At 55.7% G+C, this 17,755-nt stretch overlaps 5 protein-coding genes across 5 annotated transcripts; 1 reads left to right on the forward strand and 4 right to left on the reverse strand.

Moving 5' to 3' along the window:
* Window positions 1-92: 92 nt before the first annotated feature.
* IMH1 (uncharacterized protein) lies at window positions 93-3,734 on the reverse strand (the record flags this gene model as incomplete). Its single annotated transcript, XM_083195172.1, has 4 exons — window positions 93-153; window positions 220-3,085; window positions 3,147-3,657; window positions 3,726-3,734. 4 exons carry the CDS (start codon window positions 3,732-3,734, stop codon window positions 93-95), a joined length of 3,447 nt encoding a protein of 1,148 aa, XP_083050085.1.
* Window positions 3,735-4,460: 726 nt separating this feature from the next.
* ACO1O0_005766 (lunapark family zinc ribbon domain-containing protein) lies at window positions 4,461-5,687 on the forward strand (the record flags this gene model as incomplete). Its single annotated transcript, XM_083195173.1, has 3 exons — window positions 4,461-4,484; window positions 4,537-4,772; window positions 4,826-5,687. The coding sequence occupies 3 exons, from the start codon at window positions 4,461-4,463 to the stop codon at window positions 5,685-5,687; spliced, it is 1,122 nt and encodes a 373-aa protein (XP_083050086.1).
* Window positions 5,688-6,402: 715 nt separating this feature from the next.
* On the reverse strand, window positions 6,403-8,109 carry SKY1_1 (kinase-like domain-containing protein; the record flags this gene model as incomplete). Its single annotated transcript, XM_083195174.1, has 4 exons — window positions 6,403-6,843; window positions 6,898-7,156; window positions 7,211-7,277; window positions 7,344-8,109. 4 exons carry the CDS (start codon window positions 8,107-8,109, stop codon window positions 6,403-6,405), a joined length of 1,533 nt encoding a protein of 510 aa, XP_083050087.1.
* An 800-nt stretch (window positions 8,110-8,909) lies between these two features.
* SKY1_2 (serine/threonine protein kinase, CMGC) lies at window positions 8,910-9,672 on the reverse strand (the record flags this gene model as incomplete). Its single annotated transcript, XM_083195175.1, has 2 exons — window positions 8,910-9,069; window positions 9,518-9,672. The coding sequence occupies 2 exons, from the start codon at window positions 9,670-9,672 to the stop codon at window positions 8,910-8,912; spliced, it is 315 nt and encodes a 104-aa protein (XP_083050088.1).
* Window positions 9,673-11,894: 2,222 nt separating this feature from the next.
* Window positions 11,895-13,290, reverse strand: IWS1 (transcription factor SPN1; the record flags this gene model as incomplete). The annotated part of the gene is made up of 3 exons (XM_083195176.1): window positions 11,895-12,165; window positions 12,223-12,701; window positions 12,757-13,290. The coding sequence occupies 3 exons, from the start codon at window positions 13,288-13,290 to the stop codon at window positions 11,895-11,897; spliced, it is 1,284 nt and encodes a 427-aa protein (XP_083050089.1).
* Window positions 13,291-17,755: the final 4,465 nt, after the last annotated feature.

Here is a 17,755-nt window from a genome sequence, read left to right on the forward strand (position 1 = left end):
ATATTATCGTCCTTCCTAGCACAGACTGACTTCACCCAATAGCATTCTAACAAGGCTTACAATACAACGATGCCACGGGTTAAGCCCCCCTTCTACCGCACTTCAATGTGCTGCACCGCATTCAGCCACTTCTGCTCGTCCGCCCTGATATTGCTGTTAGCTTTCCAAATTCCCCCTATGATTTGGTCCCCGTACGAGGGGGGGAGTATAGTTACTCACTTGTCAAACTTGAGCAGCTTGCCCAGCACCGGCACCAGCTGCCCCCGTAGCTTGCGGTCCTTCTGCTCTAGGAACTGCAGCAGGATCGTCTTGAGATACATCATGTCCCCTCCGCCAAGGGCCGATCCACCACCACCGTTAGCTGTCAAGCCGCTGCGGTTCGAGTCGATGGAGCTGCGGCTCGACCCGACCGCAAGCCGCGCCTGTGTGCCTTTGAGCTCCTTCTGGACACGCTCGTACCGCTGTCGCGCCTCGTCCAGCAGCTTGCGCAGCTCTACGCGCTGCTTCTCGGCGTCGCGCACCTGGCCCTCGGAGGCGTCCAGTGCAGATCGCAGCTGTGACACGGTGGAGCGCATCTCGGCCGTCTCAGCCTCAGCCTTCTCCTCGATCGACTCGAGCTCCTCTCGACGGCGCCGCCACTCCTTCTCCCGCTCCTCGAGCTCGTCGCGCTCGCGGCCTAGCGTCTTAACCTCACGCTCTAGCTCTCGGATCTTGCCCCGGAGCTCTTCCGTCTCGCGGGCCCTCCTGCGCGCTAGAGTGCTCGACTCGTCCTCGATGCGGTCGCGCTCCTCGATAGCCGCCTCCATGCGGTTCCGCATGTCCCGCACTTTGCTGTCGGCGCGCTCGTCCACGTCGGCCAGCAATCGGCGCATCGTCTCGCCCTCGCGCGTGCGCTCCTGCAGTAGACGCTGCACCTCAGCTAGCTCCTCCTCGAGCGCTTCGGCCTGGGACTTGGACTCCTTGAGCTGCACCGACATCTCGGCCGTCTGATCTCGCATGCTGCTCAATAATCCCTGAGCGTTGGTGTACTGCTGCGTTTTGAAATCGGCCTCTTCCTGCGCTCCAGCCTGGGCTCGCTTGAGCTTGTGCATCTGCTCTTCTAGCTCTTTGACGCGCGGCCGCAGCTTGGAAACCTCGTCCTGTACCTTGGCCAGCTCCTTTTCCGCATTCTCTGCCTTGGTGGCCAGTTCTGCCCTCTCGGATTCCGAGCGTCGGAGGTCCCGTCCTGCCACGCGTTTTTCGTCCTCGAGTTTCGCCTTTGCGCTCCCCTCCGCCGTCAGCTTATCCTGCAGGGCCCTGGCCTCAGACTGGCGGTCCGAGGCCTGCTGTTGCGCCTTGACCAGGTCGCGCTTCAAGTCCTTTTCCGTCTTCTCCAGGTCCTTGAGCGCTTTGGTCTTGGCCGCCAGCTCCTCCTTGGTGGTCTTAAGCGTCGCCGATTCCTGGCGGAGGCTCTTGAGCTCGGGCTGTGCCTTCTGCAGCACCTCACGCAGATCACTCAGGTCCTTGAAGCGGTTCTGCGCAAGCTGCTGTGCGGCACCGAGATCAGATTGCAGAGTAGCCGACTTCTCCTTCAGGTCGTCGTACTCCTTTCGTAGCTGGTCCATTTCGCCCTTGAGCTTGCCGCTGGCCTTGGATTCCGAAGCAGAGGAGCTCATCTTCTTCTCCAGTTCAGCGATCTGGTTCTTGAGCTCCACCTTCTCGGCCTCGAGAGCCTTGATCTTCTCCTTGGCCTCGACGTGGTCCTGGCCAATGGTGAGTAGGTTCTCCTGAAGGGACTCAATCTCTTCACGGAGATCTTCTTCCGTCTTGCGCTGCTTAGATAGCCTCTCGATCTGCACATCCTTGTTCGAGACTTCCTCCTTTAGCTTAGCAATCTCAGCCTCTAAGCCAGTATTATCGGAAACTTCCTGAGTCAAGCCTGGAGCCTGCTCGACTCTAGCAGTCTCACTTGTCGCCGCTTCCGAGACTTGTGCAGTGGCAGTCCCGGCGCCTCCCTTGCCCTTCTTCTTTTTGTTCTTCTTGTTCTTAGAACCACTAGTCGCGCCTCCAGCGCCAGCCGTAGGTTGCGATGCTGGTGGTGCGGGCTCGGCCTTGGCCGTTGGGTGGTTCTTGAGATCCTTGGTCAGCTCATCGATCTTGTTCTGACTCGCTGTTTTCTCCTTCTTCAAGGTATCGATCTGAGCGTTGAGATCGTCGATGAGTTTCTTGGAGATAGTCTTCGCATTGGAGGCCTTGACCAATTCTGCGTCGAGCTCACTAGCGCGCTTGTCAGACGTAGCCAACGTCGCCTCCATCTCCTTCACCTTGGCAGCATGGTCGCTCGTTTCCGAGTCCAGCTTCGTCTCGAGCCCCTTCAATTGAGATTGAGAGGCCTCAAGACGCTCGTTCAGACTTGCGATTTCCTTGTTGCGGGCATCCAGCTGCGTTTGCAAGGAGTCCTGCGAGGCCGAGGCATCGCGCGACTCGCTGAGCTCCCTCGTTGCCTTTTCCAAGCTCTCCACCAGACCGGCGCTGTTCTCCTTGGCAACGTTGAGCTCCTCCTTCAAGCCATCAATCTCTCCGCGAAGTGTCTCGATCTCCTCCGTCTTGGAGTTCAAGTCGGCTTGGAGCTGCGGGAACTCTTGGTCGTAAGAAAACAAGTCACCGCCATCATCCGTATCCTCGGACTCTTGCGCCTCTTTTTGCTTTGGGGAGAACATGCCAATGACAGATGCGACCGGAGATTTGACCTTTTCCGGGAGGGCCGTACTCTCGTTCTTGTCATCAGTCGATTGTCGGGGCGTCTCGGGTTGCTCACCGCTGGTCTCCGCGGGCTCGCCGGCTTTGGCCGCTGCTAGATCCGCCTCCAACTTTTTTACCTTTTGCTCGCTCTCCTCGTGCTTCTTTTTCATCTCATCTTTCTCGGCAGAGACCCTCTTCAACTCCTCCATGACCATGTCTCCTCGGAGGTTGAGCTGGTTGAGGTACTCGATCAGGGCACTCGGATCACCAATCGATGTGAGCGGTGTGTTCTCTCGGAGCGCCCTCTCGAACGGCTCGATGGCGGTAGCGCGGCGATGTGCGACCCTGTAGGATCGTAGCAGCTCTACAATCACAATTGTTAGACCCGGCCACCCAGGCTGGCGTATGGAAGGGGAGTTGCCTACCGGGATAGGTTGCCTCGAGCTTGTCTAGCTTGCGCAATCTCTGCTTGATCTCGTGGGGCAATTCGGATGTCGCGGGCGGTGCAGCAGGATCGACAGACGGCTTCTCCTTGGAAGGATCATCCTGGCTGCCCTTGTCCGCCTCCGCGCCAGTCTTGTCGTTCTTCGTCTCGCCTTTATCGGCGGCCTTCTCCCCATTCATACTGTCCATCTTGTTGGGTTCATCACCGCCTGTGTCCTTCTCGGAAGGGTTAGGTTTCGGCGTGCCAGTCCGGCTCGGCTCGTCGCTGTCGTCGATGACAAAGGCAGCCTCAAACACAGCGGGGTCAGGATTCGGAGCGCCGTCCGTCGCCGAGAAATCAGTGCTCCCTTTGCTTGGCCTCTTGGATCTGACACTGCCAGCTCCGTTCCCGCGCGACGACGTCGAGGCCGATCGGGTTGGCGTCTGGTCGGAGAAGGTCTTCTGGCGAGCCTGTTCTTCGGCAATGGTGCGGTCGATGGCGCCCCGGATGCGCTACCAAGATGGGCAACCAGTCAGCATTTCATCCCTTCGAAAAGACGCGACGATGGGGGATCACCTACTGAGAACATGGTGGCTCTCCTATCCACACCGATCCCCGTGTACCAGACCGTCACTACCACGAATGCGGGAATGCGCAACAACAAAAAAAAGACAAAGCTGCCGCAAATAAAGAATGATACAGGAAGGAGAAGAAATATGTGTTTGAAGGACAGACGTCTAAGAAGGCATTTGCAGCATTGTCATTAACTCGCAGTTAAAGGGAGTGTAGGGGATTAAGAAGAGGTGAGTTGGGGTGAGATTGACAACGTTCGCAATGGAAGTTCCAAAAGCACACCTCACCTGTTTAGCGGTGGCAGCGCCCTGACGCAGCCATTCGGCCACTAAACTCCCCAGAATCCGGAAAGCAGCGTGGCACTCAGCCAACCGGGGAGACTCAACCCCCAACACTCCGCTGCGAACAAATTGAGGCTAGTGCCGGTGGCTGGTGAAGCTCAGTCAGTCCCAGGACCCTGTGGCTCATGCTGCAGCCTGCCCTGCGACTCCACCGCCACGCCAGCAAACGGCAAACGGCAGTGGCAGTTAGTGAGGTCACAGTCTCAATCCACAATCCACAATCCGTCTCGAGCTTCCACATCATCCTCGCGCCCGACCACCACCCAACCCCTCACCGCCGCTGCGCGTCAAACCAGCGTCAGCCAGGTGATAGCGGTGTGCCCCAGACCGTGGAACTCTTATTCTAGTTGTCAACTTTCCTTCCCCAGGACATCGGCGCTCATTGAGCTGATCTCGTCACAATGGTGTCCTTCTGGCCCTGGAAGGTTTGTGTCTTCCCACCTCTGAACCTCTCACCAAGCTGACCCCATGATCCAGCGCGACTCCTCCTCCACGGCGTCCTTCGAAAAGACCCTCTCCACCCTCTCCTCCAAAATCGCCGACACCCAGACCCGGCTCGACAAGGTCCGCTCCAGCTCGCGCCGCGTCAAGGTCCTCTGGACCCTCTACCTGACCTTTGCCTACCTTGTCTACGCCATTGTTCTCATACTCGTCGTGGGATATAAGAACATGGGCGCATACGAGTGGACGGGTCTGGCCGGCGGCCCCGTCATGTAAGCCTCGCTACACACCAGAAGTTGAACGCGCCCGACTAACAACCCGACAGAATATACGGGACGCGCACTTCCCTGACTGCGGTCTACAACTTCCGAATCGAGACCCTTACCGCACGACTTGCAGAGCAGCAGGAGGAGCGGGAAAAGACGATCCAGAAGCTCAAGGAGGCGACAAAGTACGACTCCACCATGGAGCTCATTGAGAAGTACGGTGGCGCAGATGGCAAGCCAGGGCGGGGCAAGAAGAAGAGCACCGTCAGCGGAGACGGCGAAGATGGCACAGACGGCCAGCACCCGAGGGAGAAGAAGGATAGGCAGAGCCAGGGCGTGCCGGGCCGCACATCCATGGCCCCTCCTCCTACCGCCAACATCCAGAGGCGGCCAGAAGGGCCTCCCATGATGCCCCAGCCACCACTCGAGAACGGTTCCCTAGAGCCCGGCGCCGAGTTCGCCCCCAACGCCGAATACACCCATGCCCCTCCTCTTCAGGCCCATCCTCCGTACCCCTTCCCCCAGCCGCCGGCTGCCCCCATAGCCCCCGAGTCCCACTGGTACGACCGCATTTTTGACGTTCTCCTCGGTGAGGATGAGACGGCGCCCAAGAACCGCATCGTCCTCATCTGTCGCGCCTGCCGCCTTGTTAACGGCCAGGCACCCCCCGGGGCCAAGAGTCTCGGGGACGTGGGCACGTGGCGCTGCATGGCCTGCGGTGCGCTCAACGGCGAGGTCGCGGAAGATGAAGGACACAGAATCGTACGGGAGGTCCTCGGCGAAAAGCAGAAGGCCGCAGTGGAAGGAGCCTCAGGGGGCGAGGCTGGGGATGCGAGCGAGAGCAGCAGTGAGGAGAATGTGGATACGGAAGATGGTCCTGCAGCTTCGGTCAAGAAGCGCCGAGCACAGAGCACAAAATGAAAACAAGGGAGATGATAGAGGACTGGCTTTGGCGGAGGCGTCGTATTGCATTTCAAATGATTTTGTTACAGGTACAAAAGAGAATTCCCAAGAGTTCCAAAAAGAAAGGCAAAACTCACACGTGTAGTTCGGCCACTTGCTCCACCAGCCACCAGGATACGGCCAGGATTCATCCATGCTTCTGTATATCGCTGTGCCTGGGTATCGAGCCCAAGATACAGATAGGCACACAGCCCTAGGCCACAAGGTAGAACGTTGGCTGCGACCATTGGAATCCAGGGTTACTTCATCGAACCTCGGGACATTTCCAAGGTTCTCCATGCTATGTACCATCGGCTGCTGTCAAAAGTGTCTTTCGACCATGCAAGAAACGAGTCTATCATGTCTTTCCACCATCATGCAATCATGATCTTTGATCCCATATACCAAACCAAGGCATCCCACAAAAAAACAAGAGGCCCAACAACTCCCGCGCCACGGGTTATACCCAATCCCACGGCTGGCGGGGAGGCACCATGCTGTACTGTCGTTGGTGGCCCATACATTTCGCAGTATCTGACAGTCCCATTCGGAGACAAAGAGCCCAGTACCTCCTTCAGCCATATACAGCTGAGCTCACACATCCCTTGCGTGGTCGTGTGAGGAGCAAAGCTGCCTACCCTTAGCAACGCTCCAAAGGCTGCCGAGGCAGTTCTCGGAGGTACAGAGGCTAAATTTATCGCTTCCTCACTTCCGTCGCCCAACCGTCGATGCCCTCGCCCCGTCCTCCAACCTCGAGACCTTCGAGCTTCATCCCCTGCATCCCCGGCGTGTCTTCCATCCAGGCGTGACCAGCCATGCCGCCAGCGTTGGCACGCTTCTCGGGTATGAGCTCCAACATCGGGGTTAAGAAATCCGAGATGCGCTTGGCTTCATCCTCCTTAAAGTGATACTTTTCACGAAGAACGTCGGGTAAAGCCCAATGGCGCAACCGGTGGATATTCCGCAGCTCGCCCTTTCTATTGAAGATCTCTTGGCTCCATTTTCCGGTGCTGCAAAGTGATCTGGGGAATGGCCCCAGTAGCTCGATTATTTGGGCAATGTGATCGTCGTCTTTGCCATATTTCGTTCCCGATTGAGGGTCGAATAGGTAGTCGCCCGTGATCAGTTCGAACACCTAACGTCCCGTCAGTAATAGTCCGTTCAAATCCGAGCCCTATTATTGACGAACCATGCAAGCCATGCTCCAAACATCAGTGCTAGCTCCCCATTTAGCTCCGAGAATCACCTCAGGCGACCTGTATTGTCTCGTTTGGATGTCATTGGTAAAGTGATGGTTCACCCAACAGGCGTTTCCAAGATCTGCAATCTTGACGCTGATGATGTCAAAAGCATGCGGATCCTCTGCCTTCCGTTTATCCCCGGCAGAAGCACCGGAGCCGCTCGACTTATCGAGGGATATCCCCGACACCTCGCGAGAAAGAACATCGCTAACAAGGTACAAGTAAGTATAAGAACGTGGCGGATCTGGCCAGGGAACTCACGCGCTCTTCTCCCTCTGCTTCTGCGCTTCGTCGGCCGATCTAGACGATTCCTTTGGCTTGCCAGATCCTGCCGCCAGTCAGTTCCCATCCTGCAAAGCAATGTGAGCTAGATGCAGAGGTGATTTTCGCATACCGTCATTGAGCATACCCGCCAGGCTCGCCTGTGCGCTGGACTGGGGAAATAAGTTGGCATGGTTGAAACCAGCGTTCAGTGGGGAGGGCAGAGGCTGGCTCCCAGTAATTAGAGTCCTCCGCCTACGACGACCATTACGGTTGTTCTCCTTCTCCACCGGCTCGCTTTTAACAACTTTCTTAACAATCTGCTCCACGTCGCCAATCTCGATGAGCACATTCTCCGGTTTCAAGTCGGTGTGGATGATTCCACATTCGCGGTGAAGATAATCCAGCCCCAAGAGAACCTGCTTCGTGATTTGCTTGACCAGCGGCATAGGGATGCCGCGGTGGTTCCACCTCTTGATTAAACCGAGCAGGTTCTCGCCGAGGACTTCGAAGACCATGCAGACGTGGGTGCCATTGGGTCCCTTGTGCTCGAATGAGTCGAGGAGGCTGACGACGTGTTTCCGGCCGGGGTGGTCAGGTTTGGCCTGAACTATCTTGTTGAGAAGCTTGATCTCGTCGATAGCGGTCTCGGTGTAATGCGCTGCGGAACGGACAACTTTCAGAGCGACGTGCTTGCCGTTTGTGTTGTCTCGCGACAGCCAGACGGTAGAAAAATGCCCCCAGCCCAACTTGCGAACGACTGTGTATTTTCCGTCCTTGTACTTCTCGCCGACCTGCACGGGGTGGTAGCCACCCTTGCAGTAATCCTCAGAATCTTCCTCATCGGCCGTGTTCTCGGCGGGCTCGTCGATGGACGATGACGATGGCGACTGCGTCATGGTTGATGAAATTTGGTGGGATCTGGAAGACAAGCCCAGAATCGTCAGCAAAATTATCTCTCCAATCGTATCCCACACACGGGGCCGAGCAGGCAAGCAGGGTAGCAACGATGAGGGCGGTGGGGATGGAGGCGAAGTCAGAGAGGGGGGCGGATGGCGGGGCGCAGAAAGAGATGCACCACCTGGTTGCGGCAGCAAAGCGTGGTGTCACAAGGCCGGGCAAGAAGCATAGGAGCGGGCTTCCCGAAGGAAAGGGGTTTGAAAGCAATCAAAGTTGGCGCCAAAACATCTGGATGGAGGGAGCGAAACCTTGTTTTAAGAAAACTCATTTTGCCCATCTACATGGCGATGCTTCGCGCACCGCAACGAGCCTGGGATAGACAGGCAACGGAGACGGTGGCGGCCCGTGGCGAAACCTGTCGATGCAATGACAAGGTCTCTGGCGGCAGGCAAAAACGAGCGCGGGCAGGTGCGCCGTCGATTGAGGGCTTTTGTGGTATGGGCTGAAGAGAGGTTGAGGAGCGGGCGGGCATGGAGGCGAAGTGTGGACTGTGGAGAGAGCTGGTAAGGCAGTTGAGACTTGGACTGCAAATGCCCAAGGCACAAAAGGGACGAGACAATGGACGAGGACGGGCCAGCACCAGCACCAGCACCAGCAGATGTGCATCAGGTGGCATTGGCCGGCCCACGCAATCGGCACCTTGGCCCAGCGCGTCGCACCGATGCAGAACAGGACGGGCCACTTAGCCACCAGCCAATCCAGCCAGTCGACGGGCATGCTCCCTTAGACGCTCAGACGCTCACCGGCTGCCAGGCAGGCCAGCTCTAGCGCCACCACCAGCACCACGATTCGAGCACAGGAACAACCATCTGGCCAAATCTGGTGGCTGGTTGGGTGCTGGGGAGACGAGTCTTCCGTTCCAACTGGCCCATTCCAGCTCCTTTTGCGACCAGAATGACCTGCGCAGTAATGCATCCCCAGCACGAGCCATCAGCAAAGTCGTCACTGGACGAGCTCCGCCCCGCCCTAAACAGCCTCGTGAACCAGGGGCCCTGCCGGTCGGCGGTGGGTTTCGATCTGGCTACCACCAAATTGCAGACTTGCAACATGCGATACGGCCATGCCAGAGAGTGTAAGGTTGAGAAGAGAGCAAAGAAGCCTGTTTCTTCCTTGAACAAGACGTATCGAGGCAAAATGACAATGTCAAGTGCTAAAGTCATAGTGCAGAAACGGCAGAGAAGAAAGTGTATGGTGCTCATTGGAGATGGAGGGGGCCATCCCACCAGAGCTGCCGCCGACGAGGTGTGGGGGTGGAGGAGGTGCGGAAGAGAACAGGGCAACTGCAAGACAAAGAAACGGAACAACGCAAATGGAGATGCCGCTGAAAGGAGAGCCGATTATACGTACCCAAATGTCTGCTGCTGGGATCCGCCCTCGTTGGTTATAATAGGTTTCAACCCTTCCTTCTTGCGCTTCTTTGCCATGAGGTTGCTGCCATTAGTGCTGTTAGTCGGCGAGGCCAGCGGGGGCTTCTGCTCGTCGGTCGGCTGGTCTCCGTTCATTTTTTTTTCTGTAGTTCGTGCTTTGGTTTGGGAGCCGTCGTCGGTCGGATAGCTTCGTCACGGTCGAAGCTGGGGAGTGGCGCCTCTCGTCAGCAACGTCGCGCGAAACACTAAGCTTCGTGATCGTGGCAATGTCCAACGAACAGTCCCCGGTCCGATTTGATCACTGCTTTCTCGCGGTCGACGGAGGAGGGGAAGTAATTTTATGCCAAGAGAGCCTAAGATGTTTCAGAAACTGATCGAGTATAATACGCCCCGGCCCGAAGCGACTAACCAGGGACTACTCGTAGGAGAGCAATTCGAATATGGCAGGGTACGCGACGGATGTGATTCGCTCATTCACCACAATATAGCGGAAATACAACAGGAGTATACCGCATTGGAGTGACGAACCGAAGGGAAAAGCAAGCCAACACTTTCGTTTGTTGTGCGTCTAGGGTCGGTTGTGGCTAGAGAGGTTGTGGTGGTGATGGTACGGAGGTATACTTGTCGCAAACTGTCAGCATGTCCCCAAGTTGCCGGTTTGACCGTGTCCACAGCTAAATATGCATGGCATCCTCTTTCACCGAGCGTAGGGGGGATAGGCAATGCGTATAGGTGGTATCAAGCGCATAGCACGGCAAGGTCGCTGGCGAACGGGATGCGGCTTTTGCGCCTCTCACCGCGGTGGTGCTCCGGCGCGACACTGCGAGGCCGGGGAAACAGTGGGGAACTCACCTTGAGCGAAGTGCTGTATAGGAAGAGATAGGCAGGCGCAAAACTTAAAAGAGGTCGAATAAGAAGGCGTCAACAGCGGGCAGCGTCCAAGGGGGGACAGCGAGGTACTGGAGCCAAGTGGTGGTGATGCAGATGTGCTGGAGAGATTTTTGTTGATGTGGGAGGTCGGCAAGTTGAATGGGAGACGGCGAGTCTGGACACTTTTGGAATGGCGGTGGTGGGTTGCAGCGGAGGGGTTCTTGGGAACCTGGAAAGCGCCTGGCAACGCCCCAGAGAAGACGTCTGGATGATTGGACTTCTTACTTGGGCAGCAGCGATTATAGTGGCGCCAATGTTCGGAAGGAACCAGCAACGCTCCTGAATGATCCTGATTTGAACAGAAACTCGCCACAACAATCAGGCTACCGGTTTTGTCGTGGAACAGTATCTTACCTTGACTGGTATGACGAACGGTCATCTGGCACAGTGGTTTCACAGCTGGTTTTCTTTATCAGATCTCCTAATTCAATTCCCTTCAGTGATCCAGCCAGGCACGTGAGAGAACTACACGGAGTGAATTGATGAAACAAACGGCGCGGAGCCACCGAGATATCTACTTATTCGAAGAACTCCCTAAAAAAAACGAGCCTCGACCACGGACAACCCAAAGTCACGCAAGCCATCCTGGTGGTGCTTACACGGCATCATGAGCGTCGAAAGTGACCAAAAATGATCCGTCGCTTGCACTGACGTCAGAAGGATCACTGGGTCTTCTCTCGCCCATGGAGTGCCAAGGTTGGTGGGGACCCTTCAAGTTGGAACTCTTGCGCATTCCCCATCAAACACCCAACAGCCGGGGAGTCGGGACATCTCCCACAGGGTCCCGAAACGTGCCATTATCAGCTCCAGTGTCCGTCTTTATATAGACGTCTAAAAATATCAGATGCTTCCTCTAGCCCAGATCGTACAGAAAGTTTTCAAGTTAATCGTCTATAAAGGCTATATCACCCCCATCACTCCTATATACTATGGCATCTGCTGAGACAACTTATTACTAGAGTAGTAGGTACTGTACGGACATGCAGTAGTAGGACGGATATGTATTCGTACATCAACTCTCTCATGGGTGCCGCCGTCCATGGATTTTAAGACAGTCTGGGGCAACCCCCTGGCTCAACATTTTTACTTGTACTTATTCTGGTGAAGGCCATCCGGAATGCTCTGAATGTTGGGGCTAGACCGCCGCTCCTAGCCATGGGCACAACCCGAAACGACCAAGCACACAATGAGAGTGGATTGATTCCGAAGACCATGCGGTTAAGACCTTTGCCTATGGAATAAAAAACATTACGGAAGGACTTTGCTAGCCTTTATTTCAATCTCCAGAGTCCTACGAGCTCTCCCCCCCATCGCAGCAACCTGGGTAACGTTGCCCTTTAGATAATTCCATCAGCCCCTGAACGCCTGGCCCTTGTGGTTATGCAATATACAACGAGGTAATAATCCGACATCGCGCGGCCAACGACTTAGCCCTTCTTCTTGTTTCTCTGCGTAATCTTGCGGAATGCCTCCATGCCACCGGCGCCAAGAGGACGATGGTCTGTACCCCTTGTACCATCAAACGTGCTTCGGGGGGCAATTGTGTAGCTGGAGGGCAAACTAGCCATGCGAGCACGGTTATCACCATTGGCGGGTGCCAAGATACGCTCGCGTTCGGCTTCCTGAGAAGACAACGCCGGGCGCTGCGTGAGGCTGAACTGAGATCCAGCTTTCTGGCGCTGTGCCATCTTCGCGCCCCTGCAGCTAAGTTAGCAGATATGCAAACCAAATTTCAAGGAGAGAACGAGGTCGTACAGATAATCAAAGTCGCGCGTCTCGATATGTCGCTTCTTGTAGTCGTCAGTCCGTTTGAGAATGGGCCTGCTCCATTCGCCCAGAAGCCTTTCAGCCATGCGTTTGATGGTTGGCTCCGGCTTCTTGCTGCGGGTGTAGAACAGCACCACCTTCCCAATACCACTGCTGAGCAAAGCCTCCTTCTCGATATGGAGCTTGGTAAGTGCCATAAAGATATCGCGCTGGATACTGTACGCCGGAAGGGAGCCGTCGTTAAGTGGCTCAAGGAAGAACTTGACGTGCTGCAAAAAGTTCGTGTCGGGGTCTAGCACCGCATGCTGTACGTTGTTACGGTTGAGAATAGCCGTAACCTCTGGCAAAAGCTTCAGCTTATGCAGCGCAGGCTGCCCGGCTTCACGGGCGTCGTTGTCAGCCTGGCATGCTCGCTCCATCTGGACTTTGAGATCCGCTAGCAACTCATCAATCTCGTCTTCGAGATCCTATCTTCATGGTCAGTTCCGTTCTCATGCTTGCAAAGCGATATAGACGACCCACAATCTCATCTTTTCTCCTACGCCGAGCGCCGCTGGGCTTCTTTATCGCTGCGTCCAACGCCCTGTCGATGGCCCGCTTGCGTCTCTCCTCAGGACTCAGGTCCTCCTCGTTGTCTTGCTCGGGAGTCGGAGCTTTTGCCTTAGGTCGCCTCTCGCTATCTCCCCCCCTCCTGGACCGACGCTGCTTAATACTGGTATCAGGAGTGTCATCCTCCATGACTACATCCTCATCCTTATCGCGTCGTTTCTTGTCCCGGCGCCCCTCTCGAGGCTTCTTGGTAGTATCCCCATCAACACGCTTCCTCTTGGTTGCCTTCAGCGTCCGGGCTACATCCTCGTCGATATCAACAGGACGATCCTCGATGTTAGCAGCTTCGGGGTCGTAGTCTTCGATCAAGTTCTCGTCCACCTCCGACAACGCGTCCGAATCATTGTCGGAGTCCCCTGCCACGACTTCATCTTCAAACTCCTGCTCCTGTCCATCATCCACTGGCTCCTTCTCTGGCGAGGCAGCAGGAGATCCGCGGTCGGACATGTTTTCTGAACTATGAGCTTCGCTCGCGCGTATAGATCTTGTTTCGGCCTCGGATCAGATGTTTGCGGTTGGCTCCAGATGGGCGGTATCGCAAAGAGGGATATCGACAAGCAAAAGGCTGAGTGTGATAGAATAAACCAGATGTGCCGAGTTTGTTGCGAAAGAAACCAGCTTGTTGGCAGCCTGAGGTCGAATGGTGGACCAACGAACTCAATCTGGAGACCTTGCGACCATGGGTGCTGACCTAATCGAGAACTTTTTTTTGGCGCCTGTGACAGCCCACAAGACTGCCGTACGAGCAGTAGTGGCCCCACTCCTACCTACCTGTAGTACAGCGCATTCCTTGACCTAATGGTAGAACGTTGTTTGTTTACTCCAGCTTACTGTGCATTTTTGGTTGCCATCAAACCAGCGAATGCCCCGAGACAGGACCCTTAACCCGGAGGCCACGCACAACCTAGAAGCGACGAGGGAGATGTAGTTTGCCATCGACTAGTCTTGATGAAATCTTCCAGTTGCTTCTCTACAGCACCATCAAGCTCGGCTCCCTCTTGAACCATGAATCGCAGAACATATGAAAGCCCCATGGAATGGGAGTACCAGAATAGAGGCCCTGTTGACCCTACAAGCCCTTTCACTCACGCTGCGCAAGGCCGTGGGCTACAGAACGGTGAGTTCAACAGACCTTGCGGATCGTTGCAGCTTGCTGACAGTTGCCCTGAGCAGGCTTCGCCTCTCCATCCAAAGAAAGCGCCTCGTCCCGACCTAACCCCTTCGCCTCGCCATCCAAAGAAGGTGCCTCGTCTCGACCTAATCCATTCGCAACACCGTCCAAATCACAGCAACCCCGGCCACTCTTCACACCGCAGCACGGCTCCTTGAAACCATCTGCGCCTGCTTTCCGAAACCCTGCCTTTACCACCCCAAGGAAACCTTTCGACGAGGTTGTGCTCTCGGAAGCTTCTGGGGCAGAAGACAGCCCAGCGCTAACAGAAACTTCTGATTTTCCCAACGATACTCCTGAAGCTGATCGCATGAGCGACGTCAACATGGGCGGATCTATCACACCTGCCAAAGTGGACAAGACCTTCCGCTACCAAAAAGGGGGCCTTGCAACAAGAAAAAACATGTCAGGCAGGGGAGAAATCAGGTCCCATCGAGATCTAGGAGCGGATGTGACCAGACGGAGAAGGAGGCAAGGAGTTGCGAACTACGCGCGACATCAGTACCAGGATTCGGACGATGACTCGGAAGACGGTCTCTCTGCTTCTAGCCGCCATCGATCGCGACACAAGAATTCAAGAAAGGCAGTACGTCAGGGCGGCATGATTGGTTCCATGTTTCACATGATGGAGGAGCATCGCACGGCCCCGGAGAACCTCCATCGGTGGATTCAGCTAGGAATCAACGTCTTTGTAGGCGTCACAGTCTGTGTGGCAGTCATGGCGGTGATACACGCAGTACGCTCAGACGTCCTCGCTCTGAACGAGGCTTCCCGCAACGAGCTCAGGATCAAGAAGGCGGCCTGTCAGGACGAATATAATGCCAACCACTGTGCGACAACCAATGCCCCAGCCTTCAAAAAGATGTGCAGCGAGTGGTACGACTGCATGATGCAGGATGAGAATTCTATTCGGCGCGTTCGGGCAACAATGACGGAGGTCGCCCACATCATGAACGATTTTTTCGGGACCTTGAATCTCAAAGCTTGGGTAAGTCGAATAGGTCGGAGGCGTGCCCAGCAGCGCTAACAGGAAGTTGACAGGGAGCTTTCATGGGATTCCTCGTCTTCATGGTATTTGCAAACAACACTATGCTCGGCAAGCCACCAAATACAACGTCAACCCACGTTTCCGGGCCTCATCCTCCAAACAAGGCTTCCGGGCCTCCGATGCCTCACCAAAGCGCAGACATCATGTGGATTCCGGTCCAGACACCCCAAATGCAACGCCGTAGTGTTTTCCACGATGATACGGATACCGATGGCACCCCCCCTAGGTCCCAAAAGTTTCTACCACCCTTCACTCCTTCAGGGCGGCGCAGTCCGAGCAAACGCGGACGCTCAGTAAGCCCTGTAAAGTACATGCGAAGCGAATACTAGCTAGTGGCGGGGAGGATTCGAGTTCAGACGAACAATCTACTTTGTGAAGGAAGATGAAGCATCAGGTATCATGTGACAACACTGAGGGGGGCGGGCTCTTGGCGTCTGGATCACGGATTGGATTCCTTTGGCGGGTTGGGGGATGATCGGGAACGACCCAAGCAAACGGCTGTTGACTGTCTATAGGGGCGCATTATATAATAGGGGCTTAGCGGACTAGGACCATGAACTCATATGAGCGACACGTTCTCTGTCAACTCGTGTTTACCAGCAGTGAAGCTCAATGTGTTGCAAATGTTAATCGACGGCGCATCAGCACAAGCATTTTTCTTCTTTAAAAAGCAAACAACTGCGCCCCGGAGTCGGAGTCGAGTCTCTTTAGTTGCTTCGCTCCTCTAAGAGTACGAGTACTTCTTTGACGTGGCAGCCACTCTAAAACAAAACGCAACTCGAGTCACTTGGCTTTCAAAGTTGGCAGCAACTCGGTCACCGGTGGAGCGACAGAGGTGGAGAGCTGGTGGGTTGCGAGGTGGGGGAGCTGGCATCGGTGATGCAAGGACAAGCTTGACGACTTGGCGCCCAGTGCTGTCATCGTTTACCTATTCGCACCATCCACACCACCGCCAACCATCCCTCCCTCAGCCTCTCCTCGTCCATTCACCGAGGCTGGAGACACCACCGTTGAGGCGTCGACCTTGATTTTTCGCCACTCCCGCCAACCCGACAAGTCTATGCTTTTGCTGAAAGTGTTACGCGCCCAACAAGCTACCAAAGGCCCCTCAGCTATTCCACCCGCCAAGATATCCCATTTGCCCATCCCACGTCGTGCAGATCCGTCCACGAATCGCAGACGTACGTATACAATCATCGCTATTCCTACATGCGCATACCAGCCAGCCTCACCCCCGACCAAATTCGAATCCTCCAACAACCCACGCCTAACAGATATTGGCCGAGCCTTACTCCGCTCCGCTCCATACCAAGCTCAAGCTCTGGCCGGCGGCGCCCCTCGATTCCCCACGACACGGTCGAACAGGACTTGGCTCAGCCATGCGCTCGCCAACAAGTATATGCGCCGCGGTCTGATCCAAGAGCCAACTCGATACATTTTCGCCTCCCCTACGGATACATAAATTATTGCCACCGATAATTGGCGTGAAATACAACTACCTAAGACAACTACTTGGGCAGAACCAGCACCACGAGCAACGCAGCTTCCCACTTCTCCCTCCAATGATTCGTGCCAGCCCCTAGTTACTGGTGCCCCTCCGTTCAGCCTGACGATCCTCGTACCGGTGGACTCGAGACGCTCCATCTCAGTCCAATATCTCAACCCCCACCTCCACAATCAAACTCTCACAACGACTCACGCTTATGTCGACGGCTGCACAGCGACCTTGATCGTCACGTCCGCAATCGAATCCATCCAATCGCAGCATGAACTATCACAAAACATCACCACACGAGCAGCTCCACACGCCTTGACCCGGGCGTTCCCACGCGCAGAAGAGCGACTAGTGGAACGGGGATATACCCACAAACTTTCGGCGTACCCAGGTTCAAACCCCATCCCCGACCTGGACCTGACCGTTTCCCGCCATGGAGGAGGATACCAGCCGGAGTCAGACCCCCTCGGCTGCCAACCAGTCAAGCACTGGTAACACGCCGCAGGGAGCATCAACCTCTGGCAACTCGAACACACCGTCCCAAAGCCATCCTACCCCGGCGGCAACCGGGCCTTCCTCGGCGGCACCAGCAGCAGCAGGAGGCCAGGCCTCGAGTGCTCAAAACTCGAAGCGCAGACGAGGACTTGGAATTGTTACGCCCAATGCATGCACGGAATGCCGGAAGAAGCGCGCAAAGGTACGTTGAACCTGATCTCAAGCTTTACTCCGTTTCCTCCCTTCGACTCCTACTTGCTCGATCAATTTAAATATTCTCTACAACGTAAGGAGTCGCAAACTCACTATCACTACAGTGTGACGGTCAGAAGCCTTGTGGGCGTTGCAAAGGCCAAAAAGACGTTGAGTGCGTCTATGAAATACCCGTCCGCCAGTCCAAGGAGAACCTTCGTACCGAAATTGAATCGTTGCGCCTCCGACAGCGATCTAGTGACAGTGTCCTGGCTGCCCTCGTCCGGCCGGAGCTTTGGGAGGAGGTGCTGAACCGTCTTCGCAGCGGCCAGTCTGTTGAAAACATATCAGAGTGGTTGGCAAGCGCGCTGCCATCCGGCGGGGGTGCAATACCTTCAGCATCTCGTCGCAATGACACCGCCGTCGGTACTGGCCCAAACATGACCTCTTTGGCGGGTTTCCGGGGGCCTCCGCCGGGGAGCTTGGTAGCAATGAGTCTCGGGGTTGGCAA

The sequence above is a fragment of the Amphichorda felina genome, assembly GCF_050947745.1.
Source record: "Amphichorda felina strain 45539 chromosome Unknown scaffold_5, whole genome shotgun sequence".
NCBI classification, from domain to species: Eukaryota; Fungi; Ascomycota; class Sordariomycetes; order Hypocreales; family Bionectriaceae; genus Amphichorda; species Amphichorda felina.